General features: G+C 40.1%; 1 protein-coding gene across 10 annotated transcripts in view; it reads right to left on the bottom strand.

Annotated features, from left to right (window-relative positions):
• Positions 1-13,516, bottom strand: part of cbfa2t3 (CBFA2/RUNX1 partner transcriptional co-repressor 3) — a 74,521-nt gene that overhangs the window by 19,460 nt on the left and 41,545 nt on the right. For all 10 annotated transcript variants that reach the window (XR_014029635.1, XR_014029636.1, XM_081358798.1 and 7 more), the window contains exons 2-6: positions 12,409-12,555; positions 10,849-11,090; positions 9,364-9,453; positions 4,639-4,820; positions 511-791 (exon numbers count right to left, since the gene is read on the bottom strand). Coding sequence is in view for 8 of the 10 variants with exons in the window: in XM_081358798.1 (XP_081214924.1) it covers positions 511-791; positions 4,639-4,820; positions 9,364-9,453; positions 10,849-11,090; positions 12,409-12,555 (942 nt within the window). In the remaining 2 variants the exon portion in view is untranslated. The remainder of the gene's footprint in view (positions 1-510; positions 792-4,638; positions 4,821-9,363; positions 9,454-10,848; positions 11,091-12,408; positions 12,556-13,516) is intronic.

Raw genomic sequence — 13,516 nt, forward strand, 5'->3', positions numbered from 1 at the left:
TGTCGCCACCGTAACTTCTGTTGGGTGCACTTCACAACCTCACCACTAGATGCTGCTAAAAATTACACACTGCACCATTAAGACAAAGCATGTGTAAGTTCATAAGTCGACAGCATTGCTGAGTATTTCCTCCTTAAAACTGCAGTGAACCAAAGACAGTCTCAAAAACACGCTTTGAAATCGCTGGTGTTTCTGACGTCACAAACTACCTTGTAACCAATCAGATCAACGTGTGATCGTCAACCAGTGGATCTCTGAGCTGAGCGAGTGAGTGGAGGCGGGGCTCATTTGCATATTCATAGAAGCGCGCATACTAAATGAGGCAAGGGTGTCGAGTTACATTCAAGATATTTTAAGCCATGAATAATTTATTTTCAAGGAAAAAACATCTAAATATGTCATTTCGGTGAGTTTTAAGGGATATAACTATTGACTACAGCGGACTTTAAAGCACAGTGGCGAACAATCCTGCAAACAAAGTAGTTTATTGGTTGATTCCACCAATCTGACCTGTTTGCCGGTGCCGGTCCCGCACGTCCCTGTGCTCCGCGTGTCTGTAAGCGTCTCTGTAATGGTGGGCGAGGGCCATGTCCTCCAGCCGGTAGTGCTGCGGGGCGGGAGGGTTGGGGTGGGGCAGGCCGTTGGGGGGGTGTGTTGGGAGCCCGTTCGGGGGCGGATGGGCAGGTAAGCCACTGCTGGGACTGAAACGCTGACTGGGACTCACTGTACATGGACGTTTGGCCAGGTGTTCTGGGTGCAAACCGTCCCGGTCCCCTGCGCTCTCTTTGGTCCTGTTGGAAGGAATGTAGAAACGCTTTTAGGAGATATCCAAGAGTCAAGTCACCTTATGAACACAGCGCTTTTTACAATACAGATTGTTTCAAAGCAGATATCCGGAAAATAATGCAACAAAGTTTGTTTCCTGAAGAAAATAGGAATGCGTCACAGTCCAGCTTAAGTAAGTTCAGTGATGGTTCATTTGTGTTGTAAAAAAGGTTTTAATTTAGTTCATTTATATGTAGAGCCGTTCTGGAGAGAACCGTGATGACAAATGTAGAGACGCTTTTAGGACATACACTAGCAGTCAAAAGTTTACGATTTTGAATGTTTTCTTCTGCTCACCAAGGCTGCATTTATTTGATTAAAAATGGCAACACAAAAAACAGTAATATTGTGAAATATTATTACAATTTAAAACGTGAATATACAGTAAAGTGTAATTTATTCCTGTGATCAAAGCTGAATGTTCAGCATCATTACTCCAGTCTTCAGTGTCACATGATCCTTCAGAAATCACTCTAATATGATGATTTGATGATCAAGAAACATTTATGATTATCAATGTTGAAAACAGTTGTGTACATTTTTATTTCAGAATTCTTTGATGAATTGAAAGTTCAAAAGAACAGCATTTCTCTGAAATCTAAAGCTTTTGTAACATTAAACACTACCGTTCAAAAGTTTGGGGTCAGTGAGAATTTTTATTTAATTTTTGGGGGGAAAGAAATAAAATAAATCAATACTTTTATTCAAGGATGAATTAAATTGATCAAAAGTGACAGTAAAGACATTTATAATGTTACAAACGATAATTTTTCAGATAAATGCTGTTCTTTTGAACCCTCAATTCATCAAAGAATTCTGAAATAAAATTGTCCACAACTGTTTTCAACACGGATAATAATCATAAATGTTTCTTGATCATCAAATCATCATATTAGAGTGATTTCTGAAGGATCATGTGACACTGAAGACTGGAGTAATGATGCTGAACATTCAGCTTTGATCACAGAAATAAATTACACTTTACTATATATACACATAGAAAACAGCGGTTTTAAATTGTCATAATATTTAACAATATTACTGTTTTTTTTTTTTTTAATGCAGCCTTGGTGAGCAGAAGAGACTTCTTTTAAAAATCAGTCTTACCGATCCCAAACCTTTGACTGGTAGTGAGTGTCTCCAAGAGGATAAAATGCCATTGATAGTTTTACATTCTTGCAGTCTAACCTCCTCTTTACTCTTGTGTCCAAATGTTGAGGCCAGCTGTGAGCCATATGTGGACTCAAGCCTTCATATACCATGAAGCGGAGTTAAATCCCAACCTCTTAATCTTTCCCGTTCTCACCCGTCTCTCTCTCTCTCTCTCCTGAACTGTGAGAGCTGCTCCCTTTGGCAGATGTTCAGTGACACTGGCGTTTGGGATCCATCTGGCCTGCGCTGTAGTGTTGATAATAATCTGTTTAGTTGAGTGCATGAAACACGTGTGTGTGTGTGTGTGTGTGTGTGTGTGTGTGTGTGTGTGTGTGTGTGTGAGTGAGGAGCTTGTTTTCTTCTTGCACTTGAGAGTAGAGTCCAGTTGCACTGCAAAAAATGCTTTTCTCACTCAGTATTTTTGTCTTGTTTCCAGTCCAAATATCCAAAAATGCTTAAATCAAGATGCATTTACTAGATGAGTAAAATGCCATTAGATATTATGTCTTGTTTTCTGCCAATGGAGTTAGACAAATAATCTAGTTTCTGTTTGAATTAAGATTATTTTTCTTACCCCATTGGCAGATCATTTTGCTTGTTTTAAGCAAACTTGCTTGATTTATTTATTTATTTTTTCAGAAAACAAGACATAATATTTTATAGCAGTTTACTACTTTGGTAAATCCATCATGAATTAAGAATTTTTTTACATTTATACTGAAAACAAGACTCGTTGACTCTGACTGCATATATATATATATATATATATATATACACCCCATCATGCCCGCCTCCACAAGCAACCAAAAAACGTCAGCATTTCTGCAGTTGTGGCCAGATATCCCACAAATTAAAGCAACAGCTCGGGCTCCTGTCGAGATATGGTGAGCTTAGTGTTTTCTGAGATGGAGGTGTATGGATTACAGTAGGGGATTGCCTCTCTCTCTCTCTCTCTCTCTTTATTCATCCCTCCCTCCCCCCGGATCAGTTCAAGCAGGGGTTCAGCAAGATCACCATCTGGACACATCGCTGGCATATGGGCATCTACCAGGGAACTAACAGGAGACGGTGCGCATGAGAGAGTAGAAGAAAAACAGAAACACAAACGGGAATATCGGCGCTTCAAATCCCTCAGTTAATATTTTTATTGTTTAAAGCACTCGATTTCTCACCGTTCTGTGTGACACTGTAAAATCAAATTCAAGGACTTTTCAAGCACTGCTGTACTTTTCTTTTTTTTTACACTCATTTATCAAACAGTATCTTTCTTTATTGTCTTTTAAAATCTAAAATAAAGGTAAATAGAGAAATAAAATGGTACAAATGAAGTGCGGCAGATGCAATGACTGGTAACTTTAACCAGTGAAAGGATACGATGACAAAGATATCGCAAACTGATTTTTTCTCCCATGGATATATGATTGAGCTGAATAATGAAAGATATTGGATATTTATGAGCAATATCACACTCATAGCCATGCGAAATGCCTCTATATCAGACGGACTGCAGCGTTAATTGTGTGTGAAAAGATTTTTTATCAATAAAACTAAAATTTCCCATATATTGTCTTTCAATAATTCAAGCACTTTTCAAGTTCCTCTTCATAAAAATGGCTGTTTTCAAGGGTTTTCCAAGACTTCAATTTCAAAAAGTCAAAATCAAGTACTTTAAGCACCCTGTACGAACCCTGGTGGAGAGAACCGTCACTAGCCGTGTTTCCATTACCCTTCAAATTGCACAAATTGAAATTGAAAATACGCCCAATTTCGCAAAAACTCCCATATATCGTAAAAAAGTTTTCACGCTCGCATGACGTGGTTTTTCAGGCAATTCGAAAAAGGAATATTTCGCAAAACTGCAATGAAAACAGTTTTTAACACTCATTCTTTAAAGATGTGTGTGTTTGGATGAAAAGACGAGACAGAGTTCTTTATTAAACTCATAAAAGACAAAAGAATTACAGGAATACTGGATTCTAAACAAAGAAATGCCACAATTCATCAAGATCTTGAAGCAGAAATGAGGGAGAAACACCCAGAAACACTCACATGAGCCGCTCACGAGTATTTCAATCATTAATCATTTCAATCATTAACCATTATTCAATCATTAATGGATTTTCTTGCCATTAATGATTGAAAAACACGCCTACGGCTCCTTCCATTAATAATATTAGCTAGTGCGGCGGCTGCGATTCATGTAAACCTACTAACATCCGTCGCCATGATGTTTGGAATGATTTATCGCGAGAGGAAACAATTCCGTTTTAGTCGCATAACATCGGTTAATGGAAACGCCGTCATTTCACAATCGTTTTTTATTGAAATTTAAAAAATATCGCTAAATATTTGTGCAAATCGGTAATGGAAACGCGGCTCCAGTTGCTATGCATATGCTTTTGTGTGATGTTAGAGCATCTCATACTCTCTCTCCTCCTCACGGCCTCGTTCTGTGTGGCCTAACCTTTACACACCCTCCGCTCGTTACGCTGAGTGTGTGTGCGTTTCAAACCCAGACATGAAGAAGGATACCCAGGGCAAGGTTGTGTTGACATTCACCGTAGCTGTCTGCATTTCTCTGCCTTTTGCTTGACTTTGCAGGTATTTATGACTGGAGGTATTTGTTATGAAAATGGTACACAGAAAGACGTGTGTGTGTACCTGTCCGGGGTCCGTCTCTTGCCGTGCTCGTTGAGTTCCAGCATGATCTCGGAGGAGTCGAGCGGAGAGCTGGCGTTGGCGTCCAGCAGAAGCTGCTCATGTTGGGCCAGATACTGTGCCGGGGTTTGCTTCGCCATCCGAGCGCAGTGAAGAAGCTCTCTCTGCAGGAGCGGCAAGTTCGCCTGCCGGACACAAAGAGAACGCAAATGTGGGTGAGAAAAGGGAAAGCGTTTTCTAGTTTGCACCAACACAAGTCTTCATTTCCAGCCTGAACAGTGCTGGTCTAAAATGCTATTCTTACTCAGTATTTTTGTCTTGTTTCCAGTCTAAATATCAAAAAATTCTGAGTGTGTTCACACACATGCCGTAAAGACATGTGACGCGTAACATACACGTCGAAAACATGTTGTGGTACAATAGCGCAAGTGTTTGCATTGCTTTGAGCAACATGGCGGCTGATCAGGCATTAGATGTTGATGTTCAAACTTTGTTGTTTATGTCCAACATGTTTCGTGGTCAAATGCCGTAAGGGGTGTGTCGTTGTGACGGCTTATCGAATTAAGACGTTCAAAAGAAGTCATAATCGAAAAAAAGTTGTCCAACTTTTTTTCGGTTATGACTTCTTTTCAACGTCTTAACCGCTACTGATCCCAGCAATGTTACTAGGTCCCCATCCCGGCATCGATCCCGGCATCAATCGCAATTTTACGGCAATTTCCCAGGATCAACGCTCTGTGTAAATCAGGATATTCAGTACTCTTTCAGAAGATGCGTAATAGCGCCCCCTACCGTATAACAGTGGAAACACGGAAAATTCCATCAATGGCGGGGAAAGAGTTAATAAAGTAAGACTTGTTGGTTAAGCAAGTTAAGGTCTCTAGTGGGGATAATCATTGGGTTATGCTGGTTTGATACTGGTTGATTTAATAGTAAGATGGTTAAGCTAATTAACTACTGTATAATTGTAAAGCTATTTAACCAAAGAAGTCTTGCAGGATACCCTTATGAAAAGAAAATATATTTCCCTATATATGAATGATCAATAAATTAAATGGTTTAACAGTACATTTGAAAATATACTGAATAATATATTGTTACAATATATTGAATAATACATAAGGAATTGCCACTTTTCATATATTAAAAAAATGTGACAATATATTTACTAATATATATTTGATATTCAGTAACACACTTCATAATATAGAGATGTACTGTATATGTGATCAGATGTGGTACTGCATGTGTAATATATTGTATATTGTATACAATGCAATATATTTCTTATATATTTAAATTATTTACATTTAAAAGTAAGATGGTTGATCTATAATTTTAGTTTTTCTGGTAAAGCTAGTTAACCGCAGAAGTCTTGCAGGATAGGCTAGTTAAGAAGATGGGGACATCTAAAGCTATGTTGGTCTTTCGACATGGTTTGTGGTGAAAGAACGAGCGAGTGTGAGATGAAGCAGACTCTTTCTGCGGCCCACCGTGTGTGTGCGCCTGCCGTAGGAGAGCTCTCCCTCGTTCTTGTTGTGTTTTTGTCTTTGGCTGTCAGTGTAACACTACACAGCTGGCTGATGATACAGATGTGTAACATCAACACTCCGACAGCAGTGTGTGAGAAATGTGCCGGGTGCCATGTACACAGGGCTCTGCTTTGAATAAAACACTCACACTATGAGAGATGTCTTGTGTAGTCTATATCTCACTAACATGCGCAAAAGCATCGTGGAAGACTGGGGGTGGGGGGGTTGTGCAACTCCAGACCAAACATTTTCTTGTTCCGTTCTGTGGTCAATGGACATATTAAATATATACACCAGTTATGGGCAATGCATATGCGGTGAGATTTTGTTATTTCTTGCAAAAGAAACTGTTTCTGTGAGTGTGGCGACTGGTTTTAGATGTGTAATACATTATCAAAGTATTTATAACGTAATGTACATTATAATACGTTATATATTTTTATAAATAATTGTAACCATAGTTAAAATGCATTATAATATTTGCAGATTCTGAAATTGGTTGTTTGTCATGTGTTTTAACGTGTTATACTTTCTAAAGGTGTGTTCAGTGAATTATAGTGTATTATAACTGTGCATGCAATTATTCATGAGACCATACTATGCATAATAAGGTGCATTACAAGGCATAATTACTGCATTAAAAATAATTTTATAATGCATTATACATAAGGGCTTTATTAACGAACATTCTTTCAGCACATAACCCAAACTACCGGTCAAATTTATAATAATTTGGGAGCAAAAATGATTCAGACATTTTGAGCTGATCATGTTTTGCTGAAGTGTTTTTCCTTTAATTGCTAATGCGACACTTTTTACACACAGACTGAACAAAATGAAGCATTGCTTGGTGATTGGTTGAGCTAAACTGGTATTATCTAATAGTGTAGTTAAATTTACCTGACAGATATTCAACATAATTCATGTGTGAGACAGTCTAACAGAAGGACGGACAAAACCAGTCAAATATCAACTGATTCTTGTCATATTTTATTACCATTTTCTAAACTAGAGCGAATAAACTGTGATAATGTGAGAAATATGTCTGAATAAACTTTGGTTTGACTGTATATGTATATTTGTTTTGTATTTGATCTGTGTATAGCCTGTGGAGTAGTTTTTCATTGCACTTGGTAACTTGTACACATGACAATAATAAACTTGACTTGAATAGGTTGCATGTTTGCCAGACACAGAGACTTGCACAACTAGAACATTTTTAGTGATTTAATTTAATATTCCGATTATGTACTTTTGTGCATCGATGCAAGGTCATTTGAGGAGGCTTCAGAGTGAATGTGTGTATTGAGCCCTGGATCTGTGTGATGTCTGAGGACAGAAAGGGATCAGCGTAAAGACAACAGCGGCAGAGCAACGGAAAGCTGCAACCCGATGCAACATCTGCCAGAAAATCTTCTTTGGCCCACACCACTCCTCTCCACTCTGGGTAAACACAAGTGTGCCAATTTTAATGAATCACAAATGATGGCCATATGGAGCACTAGATCAGCACAGACCAAGGGAGGGGGGTTTGGATTTGGAAGGGGTTTCGGATGCTTTATCAAATGAACTTCACTCATCTACACACACAGAAATCCGTGCATCCGGGGGTTCGGGAAACACTGAGTCTGTTCATGTGTGTGTTTCGATGCTGGCCGCCATCCATCTACCTTCACTTTGTTTGTCACTTCGCCTGTCTCCACCCCATCCCATATGGTGCACCATAAGGAAGAGCTCCTCGTACAGATACAGAAAGACTTTAAGAACTCGGGAGGAATACTCTCAGATTCAGACGGCACACCCACAGACTCTGATTCATAGTGCACAAAAACAAATTGAAAAAGCTCTCAAAATGGAACTTGATTGGCTGGTTTAATGCACTTTACAAGAGTCAGGGTTTTTATTTGATGGTCCCTTTAACACATTCTGTTGTCTATAAGTAACATAAGTAGCACCTACATGTCTACTAACTCTCATTAGAGAGTATTAGTAGACTTGTAGGATTAGCAAAGTTACTTATAGTCAGTAGAGTGTCTGTTATAGGAGCACCACAATAAAGAGTTTGCAGATATTAAGCAGATATTCCACTAATACTCTAATGAGAGTTAGGCCTCGTTTACACTGCAGGTCTTGATGCCCAATTCTGATTTGTTGCCTTTATCTGATTTCTTTTGACCGTCCGTTTACACGTTCTTTCCACTGTGACCCATATCCGATTCATGTGTTTACACTTGCCATACTATCTGAAACATCGCGCACGCTTAAAGGGTTAAACTCTCTTGCACAGATGAATGGACGTGAAATATGCTTGATGCTAGCTCTGCGATATATGCGAAGTTCGCCAAACATCACCATGATTTTGAGGCGAAGGAGGACGAAAAGTGCCATCATCGCACATATGCTTCAGTTATTGTGTGTGAGAGAGATCTCAGGACTGGTGGGAGCATATTGGCTTTAAATATTGGCTTTAACGAGGAGCAGTGGGTCCGAAATTTTGTTGTATGACAATATGTCGTGTCAACGTTTGTCCACATTCCTCTCCTACGACGACACAACGTTTCTTCGGGTCATCCGTCCCTTTGCAGAAGCGCGTCGGTGTTTCTCTCGTTATTAAACCGCGGAGTGTGACAGTCGCATTGGCTCATATCCGATTTATTTCCACATATGAACGAGGCCTGAAACCGATCTCAAAATATCCGAATGCATGCGTTTTTTTCCTGTTTACACTGTCATAGAACACTTCCGATCTGTGTCACATATGAGCGAAAAATTGGGTCACATTTCACTGACATTGTAAACGAGGCCTTAGTTGACATGTAGTTGCAAAGTTATTTGTAGTAAACAGAATGTTAAAAAGGGACCATCAAAATAAAGTGTTACCGAAATATGTTCAAATCTGCCGGAAAACAACGTTCCCTGGATGCAACAATGAGCACCTCCAAGGAAGAACTCTTTGATAAACTTTGGATAGCTGGATAAACAAGATATCCTTGAGCACACTTCTTCAGAGTTATATATGATTTAAACCTGCTCCTAAAGCGTACTTTACTAGGTTGGTCGCTTTATAGTAAGTCAGACGGCCCTTTCCGTACTTCAGTGTGGAACTTCATCAATAGTCCAAATTCTGGCTGTTCAAGATTGCTGTAAGTGAAGAACTGTGTCTGTATGAGATGAACGTTTGTGTGGCTGTTCTTACCTTGAGAAATGGAATGACAAAGGGACGCAGGGGAAAGTTTGTGGCTTCCTGAAGTTTGGAGTGGAACTCTTCAATGGTTAGAGTTGAGTTCTGATGAGACAGAAAGGGCAATACATTTAACACTTAGTAGAGAGAAGAACTGGAGACAGCACACACACAAGGCGCGTTTCCATTACAGATTTGCGTTTTTTTCTAAATATCGACAAAAAACTATTGCGAAATGACGGCGTTTCCATTAACCGATGTAATGCGATTAAAACTTCATTTTTTACTCTCGCGATCAGTAAAATCATTCCAAAAACCATGAGGTTTATGTACTATATCCCAGCCACTGCACTGGCCATTATTATTAACCGAAGGAGATGTATGTGTGTTTTCCAAGCATTAATGGTGAGGAACGACCCTTATTATACCTATGAGCTGCACATATGAGGAGTTTCTGGGTGTTTCTCCCTCATTTCTGCTGCGAGGTCTTGATTGTGGCATTTATTTGAGGTTTAGAATCCAGTATTCCTGTAATTATTTTGTCTCATATGAATTTAATAAAGAACTCTGTCTCGTATTCTGTCCAAACACACCGCGTCATCTACGTCAGGTGACTGTCAATGCGCAAAAACTGTTTCCATTGCAGATTTGCGAAATATTTCTTTTTCAAATTGCCTGAAAAACCCCCTCATGCGAGCGTAAAAACCTTTTTGCGATAAATGGGAGTTTGTGCGAAATTTACGTGTTTCCATTGGGCGTATTGTCAATTCGCAATTTCAATTTGCACAATTTGAAGGGAAATGGAAACGCGGCTACAGTTAACCTCATTCTTCCCTCGGGTCATTTTGACTCGGAATTGACTTTTGTTGCACTTGAACCACGAATACACGTACACACACACAAAAAATTAATGGATTTGAGGAGTTTTGGGGTTGAAATTTAAAAAAGTAACAAATCCTTCCCTCGCGGGTCAATTTGACCCCTTTAGGAATGAATGGAGTGTGAGGAATGCTTCAGTACACATAGAAAAACATAAAAATGCTCAAAACTCAAACTAAAAATGCTAAAACCTGACCAAAAAGTATAATGTCTACATGTGTATCTGAATGCATACTGAAGAGAAATGACTTCAGGACCCAGAGGAACAGCTCATTTGCTCCATATAGAGCTATAAGGCCATCTAGTGGCAAGAGTTATAAAACATCATGTTATATTATTTGTTTTCCACAAGAGGTCGGCAAAGACACCCAGTGTAAGATATTTAGAGCTAAATTAAAAGGGTTATGCATGAAATTGTGAGTTATTTTGAATTTAATTTGAAAGGAATGTGAGCAATGCGCTTAAATTACAATTTATATATTATGTATTGATCAAATCTAGTAGTTTAAAAGGTAAATAAAAAAAATTGCATTAAAAATTAGGTATAATTGTAGGGCTTCGGGTCATTTTGACCCGCGAGGGAAGGATGAGAGTTCAAGGATAAAGACACCAGACACTCACCACTAGCCCGAGCACAAGGCTGCGTACGCGCTCTCCAATCTCGGGCGAGATGTCGTTGCCGAACTGCTGTAGTGTGGTGAGAAAGCGCTTGAGCTTGCAGAGTTGTCGGGCTCCACACGCAGGAGGGAGTTGCTGGGTTGGAAGAGAAGCAGTAGAAGAGGTGGCCGGTCCGTTGCTGAAGCCATTGGGAGTCGAAGGAGCTCCGTTTAGCGTAGTCGGCGAGTGACTGCTCCCGTTCAGCACTGAGGAGAGAGATCCACTGTTCGCATTAGCATTGTTTAAGTCACACCAGGCTCCTTTGCTCTGTTTTTTATCCATCTCAGTCCCGGGAACCCCCCTCCAGGAATCTCCAGACGGCACATGCATCCCGAGAACAGCGAAAGAACACACTGAGACCACAGATACGCTTCGACAGTAACGAAAAACGTTGCTCTGTACTCTTCGCTTCATTCTCTACACACTGCCATCGTCTCAGCGCACTCCACAACACACACACATGCCAGTGTATTGCTTCCCACTGCTCACCCACTCACTCACTAAGACACAACTATAAGGGGAACGTGTTAAAGAGGTCCCAAAAATAGCCCCCTGGACTGGGTTACTTTTATTCCGACAGCAGGTGTGTAGCTAAATCTGGCTAGCGCACATGTTCACCAGCCGAGAGCAGATTTGCAGCTTTCAGAGTCCAGGTCCACACGTTTGCATCTCTTCCCTCCACTCTTTCCCCTTTCTTCTGACTATCGAATGCCTTCCCTTCTGTTTTATTTTTGTTTCACCTGTTCCCTGAAGCCATGCCCACAGATAAACAGACATTACTCGAGTCGTGGACAGGCTTAGGCCTTAATCCTCTGGGACATTGGGAAGCATATGATTGTGCAAACACAGCTTGGAGGGTCCAAGTTGGGAGGCATGTTCACACTGCTGGGTCTATGAGTGTGTGCATGGCTTCATGTTGCAGAACACAGGGTCTTTCATTTCGCTTGTGCCCCTTTTTATCTCGCCATTCCAGGCTGGACACATGTGGGTTTACCATGTGACTCCCACACTTGTGTTCTGGTTTTAGAGTGGCAAGCAGGCTACGCTACGACCCATGCAACAGGTGAAACAACAAGGCCCGTCATTGCTATATAGGGTAGCGAGATCTGATGCTGCCCGCGAATGCGAATCCCCCCTATGCAGTAAACAAATCTCTTGCTGTCTATCCTAAGCACTCACACTCCTAGACAATGGCTCAACCTACCATACACAAACACTCGCAAACACACTTACTCATGTTACAAGGGCATTCTGTGCTATAGCAACACTTGTTGAGCTAATAGAGACTTATATATATGTGTGAGGTAGTTAATCTGCTTTTTGGGCTAGTAGAAGGTTTGAATGGCCGGTAACTTAAAAAATTTAGCAGCCAAATTGGCCAGTGAGCGAAAAAGTTAATTTCAAACCCTGCTTGTAACACGTATTTGCATTGCATTATGAATTGCCAGCCTGGTTTTCTAGGGTGTGATGAATGCAGCAAGTTCACAACACAAATCTACGCATGTTTGTCGTAGGATCCCTTACTTGTTGTGGGTGTGAACGAAGCACTGCGATTGGCTGCCTGGCTGACAGCGGGGGGTGGCGGAGGCATTGTGGGCGGAGTCGACCTGGGCTGGGTTTTGACATCAGCAGGTGAATCTGGCATCGTTCCAGCCTTCTGTCCGGTGCTACCTACAAATCACACAAAACAGTTTTATTCTGTTAGAACTGTGCCATCCCAAAAGTAGTCAGATTGATAATGAGAATGTGCAGCTTGAATTTAAAAATAATATAAAAACTTGCATTTAGATTTATCAACCAATATATCGGTTATCTATGGAAGCTTGTTTCCGCCACAGAATAAAACATTTTAAAAGATAATTGCGACTTTTTATCTCACAATTGCAAGTTTACATCTTGTTGCAATTCTTTATTTCTCAGAATTGTGTTAAAGTCAGAATTACATGATATGAAGTCATAATTGTGTTATAAAGTCAGAATTGCGAGTTTATTTATCACAATTTCGAGTTTATATCTCACAATTGCGACTTTATATCATGTAATTCTGACTTTATATCACGCAATTCTGACTTTATATCACGCAATTCTGACTTTATAACACACAATTCTTACTTTATATCACACAATTGCGACTTTATAACACACAATTCTGACTTTATATCAAAATTGCGACTTTATATCACGCAATTCTTACTTTATAACACAATTGCGACTTTATAACACAATTCTGAGTTAATAACACAATTGTGACTTTATATCACGCAATTCTGACTTTATATCACGCAATTCTGACTTTATAACACACAATTCTTACTTTATAACAGGCCCGGAGTGGGTAATCGGGAGAATCGGGAGAATTCCCGGTGGGCCGCTTCACTTTTGGGCTGGTCGAGGAATTTTTTGCATGAGAATTTTTTATTTTTTTTTTCATTTCAATGTCACGTTAGTTACATTAGGCTACACACGTTCTGTATTCTGACACCGCAGCGCGCAGCCTCTGCATGGGTTGTACCATGTGAGTGAGTTCTCCCCTCCCCTCTTATAGAGTTGGTTGGGTCCATAGCCCGTCTTTTCCAAAACGTTTTCTCAGGTAACGTTAGGCTACCGCGGCTCCGCCGGCGCCTACCGATAG

The sequence above is a fragment of the Scardinius erythrophthalmus genome (genome assembly GCF_964197995.2).
Source record: "Scardinius erythrophthalmus genome assembly, chromosome: 2".
Classification (NCBI taxonomy): Eukaryota; Metazoa; Chordata; class Actinopteri; order Cypriniformes; family Leuciscidae; genus Scardinius; species Scardinius erythrophthalmus.